At 47.1% G+C, this 27,928-nt stretch overlaps 2 protein-coding genes across 3 annotated transcripts in view; one reads left to right on the plus strand and one right to left on the minus strand.

Annotated features, from left to right (window-relative positions):
• Nucleotides 1-4,494: 4,494 nt before the first annotated feature.
• On the minus strand, nucleotides 4,495-27,047 carry LOC134983893 (zinc finger protein 501-like). 2 transcript variants are annotated; one of them, XM_063949503.1, is made up of 6 exons: nucleotides 26,997-27,047; nucleotides 12,495-12,686; nucleotides 9,263-9,342; nucleotides 9,043-9,144; nucleotides 8,649-8,897; nucleotides 4,495-6,603 (listed from the first exon to the last, which is right to left on the minus strand). In XM_063949503.1, exons 3-6 carry the CDS (start codon nucleotides 9,294-9,296, stop codon nucleotides 5,603-5,605), a joined length of 1,386 nt encoding a protein of 461 aa, XP_063805573.1. In that variant the 5' UTR covers nucleotides 9,297-9,342; nucleotides 12,495-12,686; nucleotides 26,997-27,047; the 3' UTR covers nucleotides 4,495-5,602. The 2 variants fall into 2 exon arrangements, with proteins under 2 accessions (XP_063805573.1, XP_063805572.1); XM_063949502.1 differs by having other exon boundaries at nucleotides 4,495-6,606.
• Nucleotides 27,048-27,302: 255 nt separating this feature from the next.
• Nucleotides 27,303-27,928, plus strand: part of LOC134983890 (zinc finger protein 585A-like) — a 46,971-nt gene continuing 46,345 nt past the window's right edge. Inside the window, exon 1 of the mRNA XM_063949499.1 lies at nucleotides 27,303-27,380. The gene's annotated coding sequence lies outside the window, so the exon portion shown is untranslated. The remainder of the gene's footprint in view (nucleotides 27,381-27,928) is intronic.

Consider the following 27,928-nt stretch of genomic DNA (forward strand, 5'->3'; position numbering starts at 1 on the left):
TCCTCAAGGGGGGGGGTACTGTTAGGCGCCGAGGGTCCGCCCGTCAGTGCGGCCCGGCGCCTAGCAACTAGGGACGCCGCAGGCAGACAGCCGCCGGCTCCCTAGCAACGCTAGACGCCGGGCGCACGGTGCCGCTCAGACCCTAGCAATGGGGACGCCACGGTCGGACCGCGTTCCCCGTTGCTGGGTCTTAATTAATCAGTTCAATTGTATCCTGGCCGTGCAGCATGCAGCTGCACGGCATGATTATGCGATTACCCTGTCTGGATCTTGATTGGAGGGCTCCCAAATTTAAGCACTCTCAGGACTTCTCACAGACGCCGGTGATAGCTTCCTGTTTGCTGTGTCAGTTACAGAGAGTTTCCAGTCCTGCTCAATCCGGTTGTTCCTGTCCTCAGTGGTCCAGTACTCGGAAGTTGTCATCTATTCCTGGAGTCCGACCGAGCACCTTTAACATCCTGTGGTGTTCGTGAGTCGCGGCGTAGCCGTGTGTTGCGGCTTGAGCGCTTACTGTATATTATTTCGTTTCTTTGTGTTCTGGAGCTTTTGCGGAGGATTCCGCTCCCACAAATCCACTCTGGTATCCAGCGGTGCTGGATAGGAGTAACGGATCAGTGGATCTTTGGTTGTCCTTTTCCCTGGCGGTTTGTCCGCACATACTTTTGGTTTAAGTTAGTTAGCTTGTAGCCCCTGGCCTGGTTGCTTAGTCAGAGGGCCCCTTGTTATCACCCTGTCTCGGATTTCCCTTTGTCTCCCATTAAGACCTGAGGGGGCATCGAAGTTGGGCAGACATAATCCGCCCTTCAAACGCGGCTGCCATGGGCTCAAGCAACCATAGTCTCGCAGGGGATTTCTGATAACACGGGCGAGACAACGGAGTTAGGGCGCCAGGGGTTACTAGGCTTTCCTGCTCCCGTAACCAGCATATCTTTCCAGTACTCAGACCTCTGCCATAAGATCTCCTCTGGTCTGGAGTACGGGAATCATAACATTAGGTATACTGGAAGAGAGCTTCAAGCTTATAAAACAGAACTGGTCCAGCATAGAATGGTTCTTAATTATCTCACAGCAGTGACAGGTGGATATTGTGTCACACTGGCAACGCAGTACGGCGTGAAATGCTGCACATATATTACGAATAGTACAGAGGACCCGGTCGAGGTCATAGACCAAAAGATGGACGTCATTCTCCAATTGAAGTGGGAATTTCGCAGGAGACACAATCTCACCCTTGCTGCTGTGGGTAATGAGTTGACTGGTTGGGTGTCATGGTTGAACCCGCGAAATTGGTTCTCTGGTTTAGGAGAATGGGCTCAAGGAGTCATAATGGATGTTGGGAAGTTTCTTCTATGTATCTTAGGTGTTGTCATATCGATTGGCTTGATATTTAGATGCGGTCAGGCTTTAATGAAGTGCAAACATAGTACCAGGGTAATGAGTCTAAGGAGTGAGGAAACTGTAATTCCAATGGATTTGATTTATGACCCAACGGTAGAGACAATGATGTGATGAAAATGCGATTATACAGTCCGTTTCTTTCACCTGTTTTTCCGTTTTCTCCAAGGTAAAAAGACCCACTTGGACGAGGAATTTGACGAGCCTGTATACAGACAACTGATGGATTAAAGAAGAAGTTTTGACGACCTTATACACAGATATTTGATGAACTATGCCATAGACCCCCAGTTTCCCTAGAAATTTTTAAATTACGCTAGCCCAACACTTTTGTAAGTCTATGGACATTGACAAAGCTTTTTGCTCACACCTTTTGGCAAAAGCCCAAAGAAGACTGCATTCAACAGACACCGAACAAGACTTCAACCGACAAATGTTCATTAACCTGACATAGAATACCACTGCATTTACCATAATTGTGTCTTATCTTCATCTCTACAACCTTCAGGTAATGGCACACATAGTCGATAGGGAATACCAGCACAGATATCAGCAATCACATATTCCCCCATTCATGTATCATCAATTAAAATGTGCTCCCCCATTTTATTGCAACCAAAAGCCGAAAGAGCTAGGTAGAGTTTGACAGCTCATCCACAGACCCTTAATACGGGATAAGAAGGAATTCAAATGTATACTTCGCAATACCTTGAAGCTTGATTTAAAACACGTACGGCACAATGATACATGACCCCCCAAACATGGATTCATACACACATGCTTCTGCTATCTCACTAGGTCATACCCTTTTCACACCTTCTTCTCTCCTCCCTTACCCAACCATGGAAATGTATTTACACCTGACATATATTTTTCTCTTTTTGAAATGTTTTAGGAAGTTGCAGTTATTGTTGACTGCCAAAGGGTGGACTGTCAAAGTCAGAAAAATATCACTATGCACACTGCCATATTTGCACCCCATGCGAGCTCCCGCTGCGCGTGCAAGAGCTCTCCCGTGCGTGCGCATACTCGCAGTCGCGTGCACCCGCAAGCGCACGATATGCGGATTTACGGTAGAGTTTGTATGCGTCTAGCGGGCGACTAAATCGTTACATATTTTAACTATATAATGTATTTTGTAGATTATGGTCCCTTTAATAAATTCTGAAAGTTTAGTTAATGTAGCATGTTCATGGACAAAGAGATCCCTCTTTGTTTGATACGAAGGGTCAGACAAGGGTTATACAGTGGTGTTTAGTATCCATCGGAAGAGTATTTAATTAGCAATATTCCGGTGTTGGTTTGAAGCGGATTAATCGCTTGTGCGAATAGTTATGGACATAAGAAGTTTATGTCCATTTACTATTATTTGCACTCACTTATCCATGCGGCGGGAAACCTATTTTCCCACCCACCTGAGCAGTTGGAAATAGTCACAGCCCACCTGTATGAATCAACCTATGACCTTTTGTTATAATGCGAAGACGAATTCCTGTGTCCAATGAACAATGAGATTGTAGGGACCATTGTATTGTACTGTGTGTGGGGCATAAATAGACAAGCCGATCGTATCCAGCTCCCTCTCTTCAACGGTTCTCATCACTGATAATCGGGAGCTGGATATTCAGAAAGGCGCATGCGATCGTTCCCTTTGTGCGTAAGTTTTCTCCGCAATCATATTGTCTTTATTGTTATTGTGAGCCATATCTCTCTCTCTCTCTTCTCCTCTTTTCTCTCATTTTCCCCTAAACGTAATTGTATTGTATTGTATTTCCTGTGTAGTTATCTGGTTAGTTAGTCTATGTTATATTGGTAGTGTATGACTTGTATTGTATTATACTTTTGCAAATATAACGTTCATATAAAGGTGTTAGAACTTAAGGTCGGTATCTGTGTATTTCTTATATTTTTAAGTATTCTCAGAGCGTCGGAGACGCTCGAACAGCTTTTAAGTTAATAAGGTTACACTGTGTTACATTTACACTCTATCACTACACCAAGGTTTACTGCATAATACACTGTTTTATGGTATAGTTATAAAGGTTTAACATTGTGAGCGTCTGAGCCGCTGGTGATCTCCTCGTGGTCCCGAGCGTCCGCTACGCTAATAGCGAACCATTACGTTAGTCGGCAGCCAATAGCGTGCCTGCCTGTGATCTCTTGGCCGTGAGCGAACGTGACGCTTGAGCGTCTCGACTACGGCTAAGTGATTGTTACGCAACGTGCGTACCCTTACGGTACTCCATACGTCAATAGCGTACAGTGTTCTTAGACCTCTTAAAGGGTTTTAAGTAAGATAAATATTTAGCTTTATCAGTTCCTTCACAGGTCCAGGATATTTAAACTTTGTAGTTAAAGGGCACTCAAACTTCTTAATTAATATATGAAAGTTTATTGTTTCCAAAAAAAGACACTTTTTAAAAAAAAATCCATATCAAATGGCAATGGTGAAGGAAAAATGCTTATATATCAATAAATATTCAAGCCAAAAAAGCAAATGTTTCTCTCCAATCCAAGAGATTTTCAACATCAATGCAGCACTTAGAAATATATGATTGAAAGTCAAACTTATACGTTAGTCGTCCTCGGTCATCTAGTGACCGTCAAAGACTCCGGCATCCCAGCACAGATCACCCTGTTGCCACTGCCATCCACACACACTTCTCTGGGAACATACCCTATATACCAAATGTACCAAGATGATTCAATTACCGTAATTCACACCTGCCTATTCCGGGGACAGTGTGTTGTCATCTTCCCCCTCCAGCTCCACATCCTCTGGTAGTTCAGTGTCAGACTGGAGCATCTGTGGGAGTGTACGTTTATGAGAGACCACCAGGGGGGGCTGAGTTGGCTGTCTGTGAGCAGCAGTCTTAATAATGAACTCTTCTACAGACTGTTTCAGGGTTTGTCTCTCCTGCTTTGCAGCAGGTGACTTTATATCTGTAATCATTGTTTTGAATGAGTCCAACCATGCAGGTTCCTGCAAAGCACTACCCTGTGAAGGTAGAGAACACTGGGTACAGAGCAGGGACCCCTGGGAAGAGGGTGTAAACTTGGTGTTGCAAGAAGGACACAAAGATTTTTTCTCGGACAAGCTTTCAGCAGAAAACACAGATATTTATATCACAGTGCAGTGACACACAATAGAGAACAGCACAGTAACCCAGACAACCCTGATTGGAGGAACACAGAGAGGACTGGGACCAGCATACAATACCTCAGCTCAGAGCAGGGCTCTCCTGGGTATATTTTACACATGTTATGTGTCCAGCGGTGTAACCACTATATATGCGCTCCCCCCCTTTCTATCAGACCCTCTGGTACCAGTACAAAACGTGGTGCAGTGGCCTCTGTGGAGGAGCAGATTGAGCGTGCAGTCTGTAACCAGCAGCAGGAAATGGCACCTTTCCAGTCTCTGGACCCGCTCTCTGGGAAGCCCCGCCCCTTACATGGCATGCGGACCCTAGCAGATTATACTGACATAAATAGTAAAACCATCTTGTAATACATGTGTATATAAAGAGAGTAACCCTATGTTCAGTGTGCCAGTGTGGGGTCCACAGCAGGCACCGCAGCTCGAGGCCTGTGACTGCCGCACCCTTTTGACGCCATTTGCACCAGGGACCTGCTTACTGGGACCCCTGCGTATTACTCAATGCATCTACTTCGGCATGTTAGGGGTGGCGGCATGCTACTGGCGTGGGCTCACACCCGAGTGTCCTGTCAGCGGGGATATGAACCATTAACTCTTTATTAAGTTGGTTCGGTTCCCACCCTAAGTGTCACGATGCAGGCAGACTGGTGCCAACCAGCGCTGCCTGAAAATAATAAACTAACATAAATTTTGATGAAAACTCTCTGGAGCTCCAGAGAATGCACCCGGCTCCTTGGGCACATTTTTCTAAACTGAGTCTGCTTGAAGGGGCATAGAGGGGAGGAGCCAGCACACACTAATGGACTCGATATATACCCCATGGTACGAATACCACCCCAGTATCCACTAGGATGTTATTGAAAGACAGGTTACTTGCATAGCAGTGGTAGACCAGGGATGATATGATTGTTTCACCCAGTAGCAGCATGCATATTGCAAAAAGCAAAGGAGATAGGACAGGAACTTGAGAAACAATGCATGGCAATTGTGATGATGAGATTAAAAAGGTTCCTCACCTGTGTGATGTCTATTGTGTGAAACAAAGCTGACTTACTTCTCACACTCAGAACATGGAAATGGTTTCTCACATGTGTGAGTTCTTTGATGTCTAACAAGAGCTGATTTCCCTGTGAAACATTCTCCACACTCAGAACATGGAAATGGTTTCTCACCTGTGTGACTTCGATGATGTATAACAAGTTTTGATTTTCGGGTAAAACATTTCCCACACTCAGAGCATGGAAATGGTTTCTCACCTGTATGAGTTCTCTGATGTGTAAAAAGATTTGATTTCTGTATAAAACATTTCCCACACTCAGAGCATGGAAATGGCCTCTCACCTGTGTGACTTCTTTGATGTGCAACAAGATCTGATTTCTGTGCAAAACATTTCTGACACTCAGAACATGGAAATGGCCTCTCACCTGTGTGAGTTCTTTGATGTATAACAAGAGCTGATTTCTGTGCAAAACATTTCCCACACTCAGAACATGGAAATGGCCTCTCACCTGTGTGAGTTCTTTGATGTATAACAAGAGCTGATTTATGTGTAAAAAATTTTACACACTCAGAACATGGAAATGGCTTCTCACCTGTGTGAGTTTCCTGATGTGAAACTAGATGTGCTTTACTTAAAAAACATTTTCCACACTCAGAACATAGAAATGGTTTCTCACCTGTGTGCCTTCTCTGATGTGTAACAAGAACTGATTTGTATGTAAAACATTTCCCACACTCAGAACATGGAAATGGCCTTTTGCCTGCTTTATCTGTCTGATGGGTAATAAGCTTTGTTTTCTGTGTAAAACATATGGCATCTATAGAACAGGGAAACACTGTGTCTACTGTCAGAGCTGTTACCGATGTACCAATATCAGAGTGATCAGGAGAACATTTCCCTGGATCAGAAGGACCAGCTGATAGAGCTGGATGTATAATTGGGATAATGGGGTTATCTCCTGGAGAATCCTGTCTACTGTCATTATCTTTTATGTCACAATCCGGGGATAACATAAGATGTCCTTCTGAGATATTCCTGCTTGTGTGTCCATCTGCTGGAAATAAAATACATTATGCACATATGAATTTTCATGAAACAAAATAAATATTGTATAGGTTATGTTCAAAAATGGCAAAAAACTATAAATGAGTAGAAAACACCCAGGATGTGTCAAAGTCGAAAAATATTGTAATGCATATACCATGTACTAACCCCATGCACATGCCCGCTGCGCGTGCACTCAGTCCGCCGTGCGTTCACATATCCGCAATTTGCGTAGGATCGCTCCTGCGATCATGCGCGTGGTATGGGTAATTACGGTGGAGTTTGTGAGCGCGTAGAGGGTTATTAGAACATTACATATTTAACCCAAATAGTGCATTTTGTACCCATAGTTCCCCTGCACCACATCAGTGAGTATCAACAGTTTAAACAGTTCCAGGACTAAGGGATTCGCCTTTGCATGATAGGAAGGGTCAGATAAAGGTTGGAAGGTGATGTCTAGTATCCAGCTGTAGGGTATTTTAAGGGTAACATTCCGATGTTGGTTAGAGAAAGATCGTATGTACCAGCGTATAGTTATGTGCAAAAGTAGAATATAGATATTAACTGTATTTAATGTATATTATGTATGCGGCGGGAATCCAGAGGATACCACCCACAAGAGCAGTTGGGGAAAGACATCGCCCACATTTTCAAATCAACCTATGACCTCTCCTGTGATGTAAAGACACATCTCTGTGTCCAATGGACAATGAGATTACAGTGACCATTGAATTGTGTATGTAAGTTGTGTATAAAAAGCACATTGTTGCCTGGCCGGTCAGAAGACTCTGAACGCTTTCTACCTGACAAGTGGAGGACCGGCCGGGTTGCGCTTGCGAACATTCTCACGTATGTACATTCTCTGTAGCCATTATTCTGTTGTAGATTTATCTTGTTAGCCTGTAGTGTATAATTTATACTGTTTTACCTTTTGAAATAATCCACTGTGGCCTTAGAACCCTGTGGTTTCACTACATATCGGTGTTGTGTCCTCACTTTCCTGCTAGGGTTTAAAGCGGATTTTACTGTATAAGGTTATAGAGTGTATTGATAAGGTGTATGCACTGCGGGTACTTTATACCGCCAGCGCTACTTAAGGTTTAAAGTATAAACATCATTACAGTGCTTCGCGGCACATGGTTTAGAGTGTAACATTACATTGCATTACTAATAAGGTTTAAAGGTTATCAATTGTGTGCGCGCGCTGTGCGAACTCTGTACAATCAGCAAATAGCAAATAGCGTACAAAGTGCGTATCGCGTGTATTCAGTATAACGGACATAGCGGCTCCACGGTAAAAGTGTATCTAGAAGTATAGCTTTATGGTTTAAGATGATATCAACATTATCAGATGTTACATTGTACATTATATAATTCTGTAACTGAAATTAACCAGTACTATAGTTCTGCCATTCCTTTTATGCTTAATTAAAAATACTAGGAAGCTTGGACTGGAGTATAATATGCACTCAAAGAGTGTGAGGAGACTGGTCAGATCTCTAGGCTGGTAAAATACAGTGACATGATGTGAGGAGGAGAGCAGGAGTATAATAGGGGCTGATGGCTCCTGCTGTATGAGATACACCAGCGAGTGTGGGGAGGAGACTGGTCAGATCTCTGGGCTGGTAACACACAGGGACATGATGTGAGGGTGAGAGCAGGAGTATAATAGAGGCTGATGGCTCCTGATGTAAGAGATACACCAGAGAGTGTGGGGAGGAGACTGGTCAGATCTCTGGGCTGGTAACACACAGTGACATGATGTGAGGGGGAGAGCAGGAGTATAATAGGGCTGATGGCTCTGGCTGTATGAGATACACCAGAGAGTGTGGGGAGCAGACTGGTCAGATCTCTGGGCTGGTAACACAGAGGGACATGATGTAAGGAAGAGAGCAGGAGTATAATAGGGGCTGATGGCTCCTGACTCCACACTGGGAAAATACATATTCCTCCTTAGTTTGTACTGAAAGAGGAGGGTGTAGAATTAGAGATTGCTGTAGTCACTCAGCAAGAATATGTGACTCTTATCTGTAATAAGTGTTTATTACTCACCTGTGCTGATATCTGTAGGGATTTCCTCCTCCTTACACTGTTGATCACCCCTCACATACGTCTCTTCTTCTCCCTCTGTATCTTCTGCCTTTATATCAGTCACATACGTCTCTTCTTCTCCCTCTATATCTTCTGCCCTCATATCAGTCACATACGTCTCTTCTTCTCCCTTTATATCTTCTGCCTTTATATCAGTCACATACGTCTCTTCTCCCTCTATATCTTCTGTTTTAATATCAGACAGATGTTCTACCTAAAAAGACAAACAAACACTATAATGACATTTGCACACAGTCAGATTAAACTGAGGTGAAACAGTATAATATCAAGACACACACAGCTCCTCTACAGATCATATAGTGACAGTAACTTTGGGTGAGACCCTAAATCCCACCTACCTGATCCTCCTGTGGGGTCCTGTGATTCTCCTCTGTACAATCCTGGGAATACAGAGGACGGGGACATCTCTCTGGGGTATCTCTGTTACTGGGCCCATCTGTAGGAGACACGCAGTGACTGAGTACAGTGTATATATGTGATTATCAGGTAATGTGTGTATATATGGGTCCCCATACCTGCTCTCCCCTGTACAATACATGACAGTCTCCTCTTACCCAGTGATGTGAGGGGCCGGTGATTCTCCATCATCACATCCTTGTACAGACCCCTGTGTTCCTCTATATACTCCCCCCTCCTGCATGGAGACATAGACAGTGACATCATGACACCTTATAGGAACCTGACACACACACAGTGATACAGTCATCACCCAGACACATCCCCTGGTGTTACTGTATAATGTCCCATTCCCTGTAGTCACCTCTCCAGTCATCACCCAGACACGTCCCCTGGTGTTACTGTATAATGCCCCATTCCCAGCAGTCACCTCTCCAGTCATCACCCACACAAGTTCCCTGGTGTTACTGTATAATGTCCCATTCCCAGCAGTCACCTCTCCAGTCATCACACAGACACATCCCCCGGTGTTACTGTATAATGCCCCATTCCCAGCAGTCAGCTCTCCAGTCATCACCCAGACACATCCCCCGGAGTTACTGTATAATGCCCCATTCCCAGCAGTCACCTCCCCAGTCATCACCCAGACACATCCCCTGGTGTTACTGTATAATGCCCCATTCCCAGCAGTCACCTCCCCAGTCATCACCCAGACACATCCCCTGGTGTTACTGTATATTGCCCCATTCCCAGCGGTCACCTCTCCAGTCATCACCCAGACATCCGCTGGTGTTACTGTATAATGTCCCATTCCCTGCAGTCACCTCTCCAGTCATCACCCAGATACATCTCCCGGTGTTACTGTATAATGCCCCATTCCCAGCAGTCACCTCCCCAGTCATCACCCAGACACATCTGCATGTTACTGTATAATTTCCCTTTCCCAGCAGTCACCTCTCCAGTCACCACCCAGACACGTCCCCCAGTATTACTGTACAATGTCTCATTCCCGGCAGTCACCTCCCCAGTCAGAACCCAGACACGTCCCCCGGTGTTACTGTATAATGTCCCATTCCCAGCAGTCACCTCTCCAGTCATCATCCAGACACATCCCCTGGTGTTACTGTATAATGCCCCATTCCCAGCAGTCACCTCCTCAGTCATCACCCAGACACATCCCCTGGTGTTACGGTATAATGCCTCATTCCCGGCAGTCACCTCCGCGTTCATCATCCAGACACGTCCACCGGTGTTACTGTATTATGCCTCATTCCCAGCAGTCACCTCTCCAGTCATCATCCAGACACGTCCCTCGGTGTTACTGTATAATGCCCCATTCCTGGCAGTCACCTCCGCAGTCATCATCCAGACACGTCTACCAGTATTACTGTATTATGCCCCATTCCCAGCAGTCACCTCTCCAATCATCACCCAGACACATCCCCCGGTGTTACTGTATAATGCCTCATTCCCAGCAGTCACCTCTCCAGTCATCATCCAGACACATCCCCTGGTGTTACTGTATATTGCCCCATTCCCAGCGGTCACCTCTCCAGTCATCACCCATACACATCCCCCGGTGTTACTGTATAATGCCCCATTCCCAGCAGTCTTTTTTCCAGTCATCACCCAGACACATCCCCTGGTGTTACTGTATAATGCCCCATTCCCAGCAGTCACCTCCCCAGTCATCACCCAGACACATCCCCTGGTGTTACTGTATATTGCCCCATTCCCAGCGGTCACCTCTCCAGTCATCACCCAGACATCCGCTGGTGTTACTGTATAATGTCCCATTCCCAGCAGTCACCTCTCCAGTCATCACCCAGACACATCTCCCGGTGTTACTGTATAATGCCCCATTCCCAGCAGTCACCTCCCCAGTCATCACCCAGACACATCTGCATGTTACTGTATAATTTCCCTTTCCCAGCAGTCACCTCTCCAGTCACCACCCAGACACGTCCCCCGGTATTACTGTACAATGCCTCATTCCCGGCAGTCACCTCCCCAGTCAGAACCCAGACACGTCCCCCGGTGTTACTGTATAATGCCTCATTCCCAGCAGTCACCTCTCCAGTCATCATCCAGACACATCCCCTGGTGTTACTGTATATTGCCCCATTCCCAGCGGTCACCTCTCCAGTCATCACCCAGACACATCCCCCAGTGTTACTGTATAATGCCCCATTCCCAGCAGTCACCTCCCCAGTCATCACCCAGACACATCTGCATGTTACTGTATAATTTCCCTTTCCCAGCAGTCACCTCTCCAGCCATCACTCAGACACATCCCCTGGTGTTACTGTATAATGTCCCATTCCCAGCAGTCACCTCTCCAGTCATCATCCAGACACATCCCCTGGTGTTACTGTATAATGCCCCATTCCCAGCAGTCACCTCCTCAGTCATCACCCAGACACATCCCCTGGTGTTACGGTATAATGCCTCATTCCCGGCAGTCACCTCCGCGTTCATCATCCAGACACGTCCACCGGTGTTACTGTATAATGCCTCATTCCCAGCAGTCACCTCTCCAGTCATCATCCAGACACGTCCCTCGGTGTTACTGTATAATGCCCCATTCCTGGCAGTCACCTCCGCAGTCATCATCCAGACACGTCTACCAGTATTACTGTATTATGCCCCATTCCCAGCAGTCACCTCTCCAATCATCATCCAGACACATCCCCCGGTATTACTGTATAATGCCTCATTCCCAGCAGTCACCTCTCCAGTCATCATCCAGACACATCCCCTGGTGTTACTGTATATTGCCCCATTCCCAGCGGTCACCTCTCCAGTCATCACCCATACACATCCCCCGGTGTTACTGTATAATGCCCCATTCCCAGCAGTCTTTTTTCCAGTCATCACCCAGACACATCCCCTGGTGTTACTGTATAATGCCCCATTCCCAGCAGTCACCTCCCCAGTCATCACCCAGACAAGTCCGCTAGTGTTACTGTATAATGCCCCAGTCCCAGCAATCACACTTCCAGTCATCACCCAGACACGTTCCCGAGTGTTACTGTATAATGCCCCATTCCCAGCAGTCACCTCTCAAGTCATCACCCAGACACATTCACTGGTGTTACTGTATAATGTCCCATTCCCGGCGGTCACATCTTCAGTCATCACCGAGACACGTCCACTGGTGTTACTGTATAATGCCCCATTCCCAGCAGTCACCTCTCCAGTCATCAACCGGATATGTCCTCTGGTTTTACTGTATAATGTCCCATTCCCAGCAGTCCCTTCTCCAGTTATCACCAAGACACATCCCCTGGTGTTACTGTATAATGTCCCATTCCCAGCAGTCACCTCTCCAGTCATCACTCAGGCACGTCCCCTGGTGTTATTGTATAATGCCCTATTTCCAGCAGTCACCTCTCCAGTCAGCAGCTGAATGATCTTGTTGGTGAGTTTCAGGAACTTCTGGTCACTGTGTCTTTCATGTTTCAGTGAGTGAGGTGGAGGCACCGTGATGGGGCTCTGGGTAATGCTTAGTCCGCCTGACACACAAAGATGGCTGCTGGGTGTCTCATGCTCACCGGATGTCTTCCAAACTACTGTGTAATCCTGCGAAATGGGGGAGACATCACTATCACTGTAAATACTCCCAGATCCCCTCATCTCCTCAATTATGTCCCCGTATTATTACTAGACATATAAGTAATGTCACTGTGACATTCCCAGATCTCCTAACTTCCCCAGTCATGTCCCTGTATTATTACTATAGATACAAGTGATGTCACAGTGTTGTTCCCAGATCCCTTCACCTCCCCAGTCATGCCCATGTATTATAACTATAGATTTAAGTGATGTAACTGTGATGCTTCCAGATCCACTCACCTTACCAGTCATGTCCCTGTATTATTACTACAGATATGTGATGTTACTGTGACACTCTCAGACCCCCTCACCTCCCCAGTCATGTACCTGTATTATTACTACAGATATAAGTGATGTCACTGTGACGCTCCCAGATCCCCTCACCTCTTCAGTCATGTCCCTGTATTATTACTATAGATGTAAGTGACGTCACAGTGACATTCCCAGATCCCCTCACCTCCCCAGTCACGTCTCTGTATTATTACTATAGATATAAGTAAAGTCATTGTGACATTCCCAGATCCCCTCACCTCTCCAGTCATGTGCCTGTATTATTACTATATATATATATAAGTGATGTCACTGTGTTGCTCCCAGATACCCTCACCTCCCCAGTCATGTCCCTGTATTATTACTATAGATATAAGTGTTGTCACTGTGATGCTCCCAGATCCCCTCACCTCCCCAGTCATGTCCCTTTATTACAATAGATATAAGTGATGTCGCAGTGATGCTCCCAGGAGTCTGATATACATTTGATTCACACTGCTGCAATTATCATCTGTTACTCATGCCAGGGATATTATGGTCTCTGCTTTAATATAACCTGGAATTTGAGCAATATTTTCAATTCCCACAACTACATATAATAAAATTAATAATAATAGTTATAATATTAATAATAACGACACAGTATAAAAATAATAACAGATGTCTTTAAATCAGGACACCTCAGACCATTCCTCCTGTATTGTAGGACATCACCAACACTCCCAATGTATAATAATAATACCAGGACACCACAAGCCGCTGTCCCTGTACAATAATAACCATACACAAAAACCTGCTCCCTCTGTATAACACTAATAACAACAGGACAACCCATTCTGCTCTCCCTTTATAGTAATAATAAAATTACACCACAGGCTGCTCCCTCAGCAAAAAAATAATAATAATAGGACACAACGTGCTGCTCCCTTCTGTATAACAACAACAACAACAACAACAGGACATCACAGGCTGTTTCCCCCCTGTATAATAATAATAATAACAACAACAACAACAACAACAACAGGACACCACAGCCTGCTTCCCCTGTATAATAATAACAACAGGACCCCATAGGCTCCTCCCTCTGTATAATAACAATAATAATAATAACAACAACAACAGGACCCCATAGGCTGATCCCCCTGTATAGTAATATTAACAGGTTACCACAGGCTGCTCCCCCTGTATAATAATAAATAATAATAATAATAATAATAATAATAATAATAATAGTAATAACAGGACACCACAGGCTGCTCCCCCTGTATAATAATAATAACAGGACATCACAGGCTGCTCCCCCTGTATAATAATAATAAATAAGATTTTACTTACCGATAAATCTATTTCTCGTAGTCCGTAGTGGATGCTGGGACTCCGTAAGGACCAGGGGGATAGCGGTTCCGCAGGAGACAGGGCACAAGAATAAAAGCTTTAGGATCAGGTGGTGTGCACTGGCTCCTCCCCCTATGACCCTCCTCCAAGCCTCAGTTAGGATACTGTGCCCGGACGAGCGTACATAATAAGGAAGGATATTGAATCCCGGGTAAGACTCATACCAGCCACACCAATCACACCGTACAACTTGTGATCTGAACCCAGTTAACAGCATGATAAAACGAAGGAGCCTCTGAAAAGATGGCTCACAACAATAATAACCCGAATTTTTGTAACAATAACTATATACAAGTATTGCAGACAATCCGCACTAGGGATGGGCGCCCAGCATCCACTACAGACTACGAGAAATAGATTTATCGGTAAGTAAAATCTTATTTTCTCTGACGTCCTAGTGGATGCTGGGACTCCGTAAGGACCATGGGGATTATACCAAAGCTCCCAAACGGGCGGGAGAGTGCGGATGACTCTGCAGCACCGAATGAGAGAACTCCAGGTCCTCCTCAGCCAGGGTATCAAATTTATAGAATTTAGCAAACGTGTTTGCCCCTGACCAAGTAGCTGCTCGGCAAAGTTGAAAAGCCGAGACCCCTCGGGCAGCCGCCCAAGATGAACCCACTTTCCTTGTGGAATGGGCTTTTACCGATTTTGGCTGTGGCAGGCCTGCCACAGAATGAGCAAGTTGAATTGTACTACAAATCCAACGAGCAATCGTCTGCTTAGAAGCAGGAGCACCCAGTTTGTTGGGTGCATACAGGATAAACAGCGAGTCAGATTTCCTGACTCCAGCCGTCCTGGAAACATATATTTTCAGGGCCCTGACCACGTCAAGCAACTTGGAGTCCTCCAAGTCCCTAGTAGCCGCAGGTACCACAATAGGTAGGTTCATGTGAAAAGCAGAAAACACCTTAGGTAGAAATTGAGGACGAGTCCTCAATTCTGCCCTGTCAGAATGAAATATTAAGTAAGGGCTTTTATACGATAAAGCCACCAATTCTGACACACGCCTAGCTGAAGCCAGGGCTAACAGCATCGTCACCTTCCATGTGAGATATTTTAAGTCCACAGTGGTGAGTGGTTCGAACCAATGTGACTTTAGGAACCTCAACACAACATTGAGATCCCAAGGTGCCACTGGAGGCACAAAAGGAGGCTGTATATGCAGTACCCCTTTTACAAATGTCTGAACTTCAGGTACTGAAGCCAGTTCTTTTTGGAAGAAAATCGACAGGGCCGAAATTTGAACCTTAATGGACCCTAATTTTAGGCCCATAGACAGTCCTGTTTGCAGGAAATGGAGGAAACGACCCAGTTGAAATTCCTCTGTAGGGGCCTTCCTGGCCTCACACCACGCAACATATTTTCGCCAAATGCGGTGATAATGTTTTGCGGTTACATCCTTCCTGGCCTTGACCAGGGTAGGGATGACTTCATCTGGAATGCCTTTTTCCTTCAGGATCCGGCGTTCAACCGCCATGCCGTCAAACGCAGCCGCGGTAAGTCTTGGAACAGACAGGGACCTTGCTGGAGCAAGTCCCTTCTTAGAGGTAGAGGCCACGGGTCCTCCGTGATCATCTCTTGAAGTTCCGGGTACCGAGTCCTCCTTGGCCAATCCGGAGCCACGAGTATAGTTCTTACTCCTCTCCTTCTTATGATTCTCAGTACTTTTGGTATGAGAGGCAGAGGAGGGAACACATACACTGACTGGTACACCCACGGTGTTACCAGAGCGTCCACCGCTATTGCCTGAGGGTCCCTTGACCTGGCGCAATACCTGTCTAGTTTTTTTGTTTAGACGGGACGCCATCATTTACGTGGGCGACTGACGTGATGTTGTCTGATTGGATCAACACCGCCTGACCCTGAAGCAGGGGTTTCGCTTGACTTAGGGCATTGTAAATGGCCCTTAGTTCCAGAATGTTTATATGAAGAGATGTTTCCATGCTTGACCACAAGCCCTGGAAATTTCTTCCCTGTGTGACTGCTCCCCAGCCTCTCAGGCTTGCATCCGTGGTCACCAGGATCCAATCCTGAATGCCAAATCTGCGGCCCTCTAGTAGATGTGCACTCTGCAGCCACCACAGAAGAGACACCCTTGTCCTTGGTGACAGGGTTATCCGCTGATGCATCTGAAGATGCGATCCGGACCATTTGTCCAGTAGATCCCACTGAAATGTTCTTGCATGGAATCTTCCGAATGGAATCGCTTCGTAAGAAGCCACCATTTTTCCCAGGACCCTCGTGCACTGATGCACTGACACCTGGGCAGGTTTTAGGAGGTTCCTGACTAGCTCGGATAACTCCCTGGCCTTCTCCTCCGGGAGAAACACCTTCTTCTGGACTGTGTCCAGAATCATTCCTAGGAACAGAAGACGCGTCGTTGGAATCAGCTGCGATTTTGGAATATTTAGGATCCACCCGTGCTGACGTAACACTACCTGAGATAGTGCTACTGCGACTTCTAACTGTTCCCTGGACCTTGCCCTTATCAGGAGATCGTCCAAGTAAGGGATAATTAAGATGCCTTTTCTTCGAAGAAGAATCATCATTTCGGCCATTACCTTGGTAAAGACCCGAGGTGCCGTGGACAACCCAAACGGCAGCGTCTGAAACTGATAATGACAGTTTTGTACTACAAACCTGAGATACCCTTGGTGAGAAGGGTAGATTGGGACGTGGAGATAAGCATCCTTGATGTCCAGAGACACCATATAGTCCCCTTCTTCCAGGTTCGCTATCACCGCTCTGAGTGACTCCATCTTGAATTTGAACCTTTTTATGTAAGTGTTCAAGGATTTCAGATTTAAAATTGGTCTCACCGAGCCGTCCGGCTTCGGTACCACAAACAGCGTGGAATAATACCCCTTTCCCTGTTGTAAGAGGGGTACCTTGATTATCACCTGCTGGGAATACAGCTTGTGAATGGCTTCCAAAACTGCCTCCCTGTCTGAGGGAGACTTTGGTAGAGCAGACTTCAGGAACCGGCGAGGGGGAGACGCCTCGAATTCCAGTTTGTACCCCTGCGACACTACCTGTAGAATCCAGGGGTCCACTTGCGAGTGAGCCCACTGCGCGTTGAAATTCTTGAGACGGGCCCCCACCATGTCTGAGTCTGCTTGTAAAGCCCCAGCGTCATGCTGAAGACTTGGCAGAAGCAGGGGAGGGCTTCTGCTCCTGGGAAGCGGCTGCATGGTGCAGTCTTTTTCCCCTTCCTCTGCCGTGGGGCAGAAAAGAGTGGCCTTTTGCTCGCTTGTATTTATGGGAACGAAAGGACTGGGTTTGGAAAGACGGTGTCTTTTTCTGCTGATGTGAAGTGACCTGGGGTAAAAAGGTGGACTTTCCAGCCGTTGCCGCGGCCACCAGGTCCGATAGACCAGCCCCAAATAACTCCTCCCCTCTATACGGCAATACTTCCATATGTCGTTTGGAATCCGCATCCCCTGACCACTGTCGCGTCCATAACGCTCTTCTGGCAGAAATGGACATAGCACTTACTCTTGATGCCAGGGTGCAAATATCCCTCTGTGCATCACGCATATATAGTAATGCATCCTTCAAATACTCTATAGTTAACAATATATTGTCCCTATCCAGGGTATCAATATTTTCAGTCAGGGAATCCGACCACGCTACTCCAGCACTGCACATCCAGGCTGAAGCGATTGCTGGTCGCAGTATAACACCAGTATGTGTGTATATACTTTTTAGGATATTTTCCAGCCTTCTATCAGCTGGTTCTTTGAGGGAGGCCGTATCAGGAGACGGTAACGCTACTTGTTTAGATAAACGTGTGATCGCCTTATCTACCCTAGGGGGTGTTTCCCAACGCGTCCTAACCTCAGGCGGGAAAGGATATAGTGCCAATAATTTATTAGAAATTAGCAGTTTTTTGTCGGGGGAAACCCACGCTTTATCACACACCTCATTCGATTCATCTGACTCAGGAAAAACTATTGGTAGTTTTTTCACACCCCACATAATACCCTTCTTAGTGGTACTTGTAGTGTCAGAAATGTTCAATGCCTCTTTCATTGCCGTGATCATGTAACGTGTGGCCCTACTGGACATTACGTTTGACTCATCACCGTCGACACTAGACTCAGTATCTGTGTCTGGGTCTGTGTCGACCCACTGAGGTAACGGGTATTTTAGGGCCCCTGACGGTGTCTGAGACGCCTGGACAGGCACTAATTGATTTGCCGGCTGTCTCAGTTTTTTGTAAAGTGCTGACATTATCACTTAACTGTTTAAATACGATCATCCAGTCAGGTGTCGACTCCCTAGGGGGTGACATCACTAACGCAGGCAATTGCTCCGCCTCCACATCATTTTCCTCCTCATACATGTCGACACACACGTACCGACACACAGCACACACACCGGGAATGCTCTGATAGAGGACAGGACCCCACGAGCCCTTTGGAGAGACAGAGGGAGAGTCTGCCATCACACACCCAGCGCTATATATATATATATACAGGGATAACCTTATATAAGTGTTATTCCCTTATAGCTGCTGATTATTGTTATTTGCTGCCAAAAATGCCCCCCCTTCTCTTTTTTACCTTGATTCTGAAGCAGGACTGCAGGGGAGAGTCAGGGAGCCCGTCCTTCCAGCGGAGCTGTGAGGGAAAATGGCGCTTGTGTGCTGAGGAGATAGGCTCCGCCCCTTCACGACGTCCTTATCTCCCGCTTTTTTGTGTAAAAATGGCAGGGGTTAAAATACATCCATATAGCCCAGGAGCTATATGTGATGTATTCTTTTGCCACCTAAGGTAATATCTCTTATATTGCGTCTCAGGGCGCTCCCCCCCAAGCGCCCTGCACCCTCAGTGACCGGAGTGTGAAGTGTGCTGAGAGCAATGGCGCACAGCTGCGGTGCTGTGCGCTACCTTAGTCTGAAGACAGGATCGTCTTCTGCCGCCGATTTCACCGGACCTCTTCGTCTCTTCTGGCTCTGTAAGGGGGACGGCGGCGCGGCTCCGGTGACCCATCCAGGCTGTACCTGTGATCGTCCCTCTGGAGCTAATGTCCAGTAGCCTAAGAAGCCCAATCCACTCTGCACGCAGGTGAGTTCGCTTCTTCTCCCCTTAGTCCCACGATGCAGTGAGCCTGTTGCCAGCAGGACTCACTGAAAATAAGAAAACCTAAATTTAAACTTTTATTCTAAGCAGCTCAGGAGAGCCACCTAGCCTGCACCCTTCTCGGCCGGGCACAAAAATCTAACTGAGGCTTGGAGGAGGGTCATAGGGGGAGGAGCCAGTGCACACCACCTGATCCTAAAGCTTTTATTCTTGTGCCCTGTCTCCTGCGGAGCCGCTATCCCCCTGGTCCTTACGGAGTCCCAGCATCCACTAGGACGTCAGAGAAATAATAATAGTAATAACAGGTTACCACCGGCTGCTCCCCCTGTATAATAATAATAATAATAATAATAATAATAGTAATAACAGGACACCCCAGGCTACTCCCTCTGTATAATAATAATAATAATAACAACAACAACAACAACAGGACACCACAGGCTGCTACCCCTGTATAGTAATATTAATAGGTTACCACAGGCTGCTCTCCCTGTATAATAATAATAATAATAATAATAACCTTGATGGGATCACAAAGGACAAACAGAGCGTCCGACTTCCTGTGACGAGAAGTTCTCTTCACATATATTTTCAAAGCCCTCCCACTGGCATCACAATAGGTTGGTTGATATGAAAAGCTGTAAAAATCAAGTAGGGACTCTTGCATGACAATGCACCCAATTCTGACACACGTCTAGCAGATGCCAATGCCAACAGTGTGACCGCCTTCCAAGTAAGAAACTTAATGTCCATCTCCTGTAAAGGCTCAAACCAATCCGATTGCAGGTACTGCAGCACCACATTAAGATTCCAAGATGCCGTAGGAGGCACAAAGGGTGGTTGGATGTGCAGAACCCCTTTCAAGAAAGTCTGAACCTCAGCGAGAGCAGTCAATTGTTTCTGGAAGAAAACGGACAAGGCTAAAATCTGGACCTTTATGGAGCCCAAGCGTAGGCCCACATCCACACCTGCTTGCAGAAAGAGGAGAAACCGTCCCAGTTGAAACTCCACCGTAGGAAACTTCTTGGATTCACACCAAGACACATACTTTTTCCAAATCCGATGGTAATGTTTAGATGTTACTCCCTTCCTAGTCTGTATCAGGGTAGGAATGACCTTGTTCGGAATGCCTTTCCGAGCTAAGATCTGTTGTTCAACCTCCATGCCGTCAAACGTAGCCCCGGTAAGTCTTGAAAGGCGAACGGCCCCTGTTGCAGAAGGTCCTTTCAAAGAGGAAGAGGCCTTGGATCATCCAGTAGTAATTCCAGTAGATCCGCGTACCAAGCCCTTCTTGGCCAGTCCGGAGCAATGAGGATCGCCAGAACTCTTGTTCTTTTTTATTAGTTTGAGAATCCTTGGGATGAGTGAAAGTGGAGGGAACACCTACACTGACTGGAATGACCACGGAGTTACCAGTGCGTCCACCGCCACTGCTTGTGGGCCTCTCGACCTCCGAAGCTTCTTGTTGAGGCGAGAGGTCATCATGTCTATCTGAGGTACACCCCATCGGCTTGTCACCTCTGTGAACACCTCCGGGTGGAGGCCCCATTCTCCTGGATGGAGATTGTGTCTGCTGAGGAAGTACGCTTCCCAGTTGTCTACTCCTGGAATGAAGATTGCTGACAGTGCCACTTTTCTGCCCAGAGGAGGATTCTTGTTACCTCTGACATTGCTGCTCTGCTCTTCGTTCCACCCTGTCGGTTTATGTAGGACACTGCCGTTACATTGTCAGACTGAACCTGAATGGCCTGATCTTGCAGTAGATGTGCCACATGTAGAAGGCCGTTGTATATGGCCCTTAGTTCCAGAATGTTTATCAGAAGGATGGATTACAGACTTGACCACTTTCCTTGTAAGTTTTCCCCTTGGGTGACTGCTCCCCAACCTCTGAGACTTGCATCCGTGGTTAGAAGGATCCAATTCTGAATTCCGAACCTGCAGCCCTCGAGTAGGTGAGAAGTTGGCAGCCACCAGAGGAGTGAAATTCTGGCTTTTAGCGACAGGCGTATCAGCTGGTGCATGTGAAGATGTGATCCCAACCATGGTCCAGGAGATCCAGCTGGAAGGACTGCGCATGGAATCTTCCGTACTGTAAAGCCTAGTAGGAGGCTACCATCTTCCCCAGAAGGCGAATGCACTGATGAACCGATACCCGGTCTGGCTTCAGGACATCCCATACCATTGATTGGATCACCAGCGCTTTTTCCACCAGTAGAAACACCCTCTGCACTTCCGTGTCAAGTATCATCCCCAGGAAGAGCAGTCTCCTTGTCGGCTCCAAATGTGACTTTGGAAGGTTCAGGATCCACCCATGATCCTGGAGTAGTCGAGTTGAGAGAGCAATACTCCGTAACATCCTCTTCCTGGAAGATGCTTTTATCAGCAGATCGTCCAGATATGGAATTATGTTCACTCCCTGCTTGCGGAGTAGCATCATCTCTGCCATGACCTTGCTGAACACCCTCGGTTCTGTGGAGAGGCAAATGGCAATGCCTGGAACTGATAGTGACAGTCCAGCAGCATAAATCTTAGATAAGCCTGGTGAGGTGGCCAGATCGGAATGTGAAGGTATGCATCCTTGATATCATGGGATGCCAGGAATTCCCCCTCCTCCAGACCTGAGATCACCGCTCTCAGAGACTCCATCTTGAATTTGAATTCCCTCAAGTAGGGGTTCAATGACTTTAGGTTTAATATCGGCCTTACCAAACCATCTGGTTTAGTTACCATAAACAGGTTTGAGTAATAACCCTTGTGTTGTAGGTGAAGTGGCACTGAATTAATGACATTTGTTTGAACCAATTCTTGAATGGCTTCCTGTAAGATAGCACTTTCTATCAGCGAAGCTGGTAAGCCTGATTTGAAGAATCTGTGAGGTGGGAACACTTGAATCTCCAGTCTGTACCCCCCGGGCAAGAATATCCTTTACCCATGGGTCTAGGCATGATGACGTCTAGATGTGACTGAAATCCTTTAGTCTTGCTCCCACCTGTACTATCTCCAGGCTGGGAGGTCCACCATCATGCTGAAGACTTTGAGGAAGCAGAAACTGGTTTCTGTTCCTTAGAACCTGTTGTTGCAGGTTTTTGGATTTTCCCCCACCTCCTCTAAAGACAGTGGAAAGGGGTTTGGACTTTTTAACTTTTGCGGTCCATAAGGACTGCAGTGAAGACGTAGGATAAGATTTCCTAGCCGGTGGTGCTGCTGAGGGAAGAAAGGTTAACTTACTTGCAGTTGCCGTGGAGATCCACGCATCCAATGTGTCCCCAAACAGAGCCTGACCTGTGAAGGGTAGGTTCTCCACACTTTTATTGGATTCTGCATCTGCAGACCATTGGCATAGCCAGAGTCCTATGCGTGCCGAGTCTGCCATGGAAGTAGCCCTTGTGTTCAGCATGCCAAGGTCCTTCATGGCCTCCACCATGAAACCTGCAGAATCCTGTATGTGACGCAAAAACAAGTCAATATCACTCCTATCCATAGTGTCTAAGTCCTCTAGTATGGTGCCTGACCACTTTACTGTGGCTTTAGAAATCCATGCACAAGTAATAGTGGGCCTTAAAGCCACGCCTGTAGCAGTGTATATTGATTTGAGCGTAGTCTCAATCTTGCGATCAGCCTGCTCTTTTAAAGCGGTTGAACCAGGGACAGGTAAAACCACCTTTTTAGACAGCCTAGATACAGAAGCGTCTACTATAGGTGGGTTTTCCCACTTCTTCCTATCCTCTTCAGGGGAAGGGAAAGCAATGAGAACCCTTTTGGGGATCTGGAATTTTTTCTCTGTTTTTTTCCCAGGATTTTTCAAACAAAGAAGTTAACTCCTTAGAAGCCAGGAAGGTAAGCGAGGATTTCTTACTTTCTGTAAAATAAGATTCCTCTACCTGCTCAGGAACCTTCTCAGTAATATGTAAAATGTCCGTAATGGCTTCAATCATTAGCTGCACCCCTTTAGCAAGGGATGCATCCCCCCCTGCATATCCCCATCACCGTCCCCTGTATCAGAGTCGGTATCAGTGTCAGCTTGCATTATCTGGGCAAGTGTACGTTTTTGTGGGTATGTAGGTGAGGTTTTAGATGAAGATGAAGTAGTGAGAGCTGAATACTTCAAACCCACTACAGATTGTCTCAAAACCTGCGTCTCTTTCTCAGTATGTGACATCCTTGTTGAAATATGGGATATCATTCCCCTTAAAGAATCCACCCATGGGGGTTTGGAGTCAGAAAGGTGAGACAGCACATTGCAGTCCTGAGTACATGGAATAGACTCCTCAGGAGAAGATACACACTCTGCAGCACAGGACACAGAGTCCTTAGACATGGTAATGTGGATACACACACACACACACACACACACACACACACACGTCAGACACAGTTTCCCCCAGAGTACCTTCAGAGAGACACAGAGAATAAGGAGCCAGCCACACAGCGCCCCGGTAGGCAGTTATTATACCCTCCACCCCCCCCCCCGGTACCGCAGAGGTATGCTGGAGTTATGTGGAGGGCAGCGCTCCCTGTCAGCGTCTCTTCCTGTGATCTGCAGGGAGAAAATGGCGCTGGTGAGTGCTCTGAAAAGCCCCGCCCCCTGTGTAATGGCGCGTCTTCCCTCACTAATTGTTTATACTGGCCTGAGGATTTTAGTGATAACAGGAGGATTAGCCCCTGTTATCTGCGTGACCAGTGTAGGGTATCCGGTGCTGGCTCAGGACGCTCCTCAAAGTCCCTACACTGTGTGTTGCTGAGCCTTCGTGGAGCACAGCCTGTAAGAGCTGCACTCCCACCCTTGTGCCGCCATACCCGCTGGTGACCCGCTAACCGGGCCGCCGGCGCTATAATCACCACTCTTCTTTCTTCTGGCTCTGTTAGGGGGTGGCGGCCGTGCTGCAGGAGTGAGCGGTCGCCTCGTGGGCTTGTGATCAGCACCATCAGGAGCTCAGTGTCCTGTCAGCGGAATAGAGAACCATTAACTTCTAGAGTTGGTTCCTACTCCCACCCATAGCCCCACGAAGTCCTAACTAACTATGACAGCACAGGATGCTCCCCCTGTATATTATGACAACACAGGATGCTCCCCCTGTATATTATGACAACACAGGATGCTCCCCCTGTATATTATGACAACACAGGATGCTCCCCCTGTATATTATGACAACACAGAATGCTCCCCCTGTATATTATGACAACACAGGTCGCTCCCCCTGTATATTATGACAACACAGGCTGCTCCCCCTGTAGATTATGACAACACAGGCTGCTCCCCCTGTATATTATGACAACACAGGATGCTCCCCCTGTATATTATGACAACACAGGATGCTCCCCCTGTATATTATGACAACACAGGATGCTCCCCCTGTATATTATGACAACACAGGATGCTCCCCCTGTATATTATGACAACACAGGATGCTTCCCCTGTATATTATGACAACACAGGATGCTCCCCCTGTATATTATGACAACACAGGATGCTCCCCCTGTATATTATGACAACACAGGCCACTCCCCCTGTATACTATGACAACACAGGATGCTCCCCCTGTATATTATGACAACACAGGCCGCTCTCCCTGTATACTATGACAGTACAGGATGCTATCCCTGTATATTATGACAGCACAGGATGCTCCTCCTTTATATTATGACAACACAGGATGCTCCCCCTGTATATTATGACAGCACAGGATGCTACCACTGTATATTATGACAACACAGGCCACTCCCCCTGTATACTATGACAGTACAGGATGCTAACCCTGTATATTATGATAACACAGGCCGCTCTCCCTGTAAATTAGGACAACACAGGATGCTCCCCCTGTATATTATGACAACACAGGATGCTCCCCCTGTATATTATGACAACACAGGATGCTCCCCCTGTATATTATGACAACACAGGATGCTCCCCCTGTATATTATGACAACACAGGATGCTCCCCCTGTATATTATGACAACACAGGCCACTCCCCCTGTATACTATGACAACACAGGATGCTCCCCCTGTATATTATGACAACACAGGCCGCTCTCCCTGTATACTATGACAGTACAGGATGCTATCCCTGTATATTATGACAGCACAGGATGCTCCTCCTTTATATTATGACAACACAGGATGCTCCCCCTGTATATTATGACAGCACAGGATGCTACCACTGTATATTATGACAACACAGGCCACTCCCCCTGTATACTATGACAGTACAGGATGCTAACCCTGTATATTATGATAACACAGGCCGCTCTCCCTGTAAATTAGGACAACACAGGCCACTCCCCCTGTATGTTATGACAACACAGGCCACTCCCCCTGTATGTTATGACAACACAGGCCACTCCCGCTGTGTATTATGACAGCACAGGATGCTACCCCTGTATATTATGACAACACAGGCCGCTCCCCCTGTATACTATGACCACACAGGTCGTTCTCCCAGTATATTATGACAACACAGGCCGCTCCCCTTGTATTCTATGACAGCACAGGCTGATCCCTCTGTATACTATGACAGCACAGGATGCTACCCCTGTATATTATGACAACACAGGCTGCTCTACCTGTATACTAAGACAACACAGGAAGCTACCACTGTATATTATGACAACACAGGCCACTCTTTCTGTATAGAAAGCCAATACATGCTGCTCACCCTATATAATAATAGTAACAAGACACCACAGGCCCCTCCCCCTGTAGAGTAGGACAACACATGCCGCTCCCCCTGTATAGTACAATGCCACAGGACACAACAGCTGTAATGTCCTGTGTATAGAATTACGGTAACAGCGGGGTCTGCGCCGCTTGTATTACGGTAACGGCGAGGTCTGCGCCACCTGTATTACAGTAACGGCGGGGTCTGCGCCACCTGTATCATGGTAACGGCGGGGTCTGCTCCACCTGTATTACGGTAACGGTGGGGTCTGCACCACATGTATTACGGTAACGGCGGGGTCTGCTCCACCTGTATTACGGTAATGGCGGGGTGTGCGCCACCTGTATTATGGTAACGGCGGGGTGTGCGCCACCTGTATTACGGTAACGGCGGGGTCTGTTCCACCTGTATTACGGTAATGGCGAGGTCTGCGCCACCTGTATTACGGTAACGGCGGGGTGTGCGCCACCTGTATTACGGTAACGGCGGGATCTGCGCCACCTGTATTACGGTAACGGCGGGGTCTGCGCCAGCTGTATTACGGTAACGGCGGGGTCTGCGCCACCTGTATTACGGTAATGGAGGGGACTGCGCCCCCTGTATTACGGTAACGGCGGGATCTGCGCCACCTGTATTACGGTAACGGCGGGGTCTGCGCCACCTGTATTACGGTAGCGGCGGGGTCTGCACCACCTGTATTACAGCAATAGGTCACTAGAGTGTCAGCCACCTGTACAGGGATAATGCAGCACCAGAGGCTGCTCCAGCTGCACTATAACAAGGCACCAGAGGCTGCTCCCCCTGTAGTACAGAACCTGACACCAGAGCTGCTCAGCCTATAGAAGAATAATAATAATAATATCATTACCTGCTGCCAGACACAGCAATGGCTGCTCTCTGCTCCTGCTGCCTTGTGGGAATGATAGAAGGAAGGCGGAGCTCAGACCAGGGGAAAATGGCCGCCGCTCCGGACGTCACTACACGGCCAGCGAAGCTATTGCTGCTGCCGGACTGGTCTACAAGAAAATGGCCGCCGGCCTCCTGCACTGAGGACGTGGTAATATTCATTAGCAGAGAGCGGGGCTGTGGGCGGGTTGAAGGAGGGGAGGGGCCAGTAACCAATAAGCAGCCTGTGCCAATCATGCCCTACTTCCGGACTGTGCGTTCCAGCTTACTTCCGTATTGTGCGGTCCACATACAGGAAGTGAGTTTTCATCGACTGTTGCAGCCACCCAGTGTCCGTGGAGATCAGGTAATGGCGTCTTACTATACAGGGGGAGCAGCCTGTGGTGTCCTGTTATTATTATTATACTGGGGGAGCAGCCTGTGGTGTCCTGTTATTATTATACAGGAGAGCAGCCTGTGGTGTCCTAATATTATTATTATACAGGGGGAGCAGCCTGTGGTGTCCTGTTATTATTACTATACAGGGGGAGCAGCCTGTGGTGTCCTGTTATTATTACTATACAGTGGAGCAGCCTGTGGTGTCCTGTTTTTATTATTATACAGGGGGAGCAGCCTGTGGTGTCCTGTTGTTATTACTATACAGGGGGAGCAGCCTGTGGTGTCCTGTTGTTATTACTATACAGGGGGAGCAGCCTGTGGTGTCCTGTTATTATTACTATACAGGGGAGCAGCCTGTGGTGTCCTGTTGTTATTATTATTATACAGGGGGAGCAGCCTGTGGTGTCCTGTTGTTATTATTATTATACAGGGGAGCAGCCTGTGGTGTCCTGTTATTATTACTATACAGGGGGAGCAGCCTGTGGTGTCCTGTCGTTATTATTATTATACAGGGGG

This window comes from Pseudophryne corroboree (genome assembly GCF_028390025.1).
Source record: "Pseudophryne corroboree isolate aPseCor3 chromosome 3 unlocalized genomic scaffold, aPseCor3.hap2 SUPER_3_unloc_28, whole genome shotgun sequence".
Taxonomy (NCBI): domain Eukaryota; kingdom Metazoa; phylum Chordata; class Amphibia; order Anura; family Myobatrachidae; genus Pseudophryne; species Pseudophryne corroboree.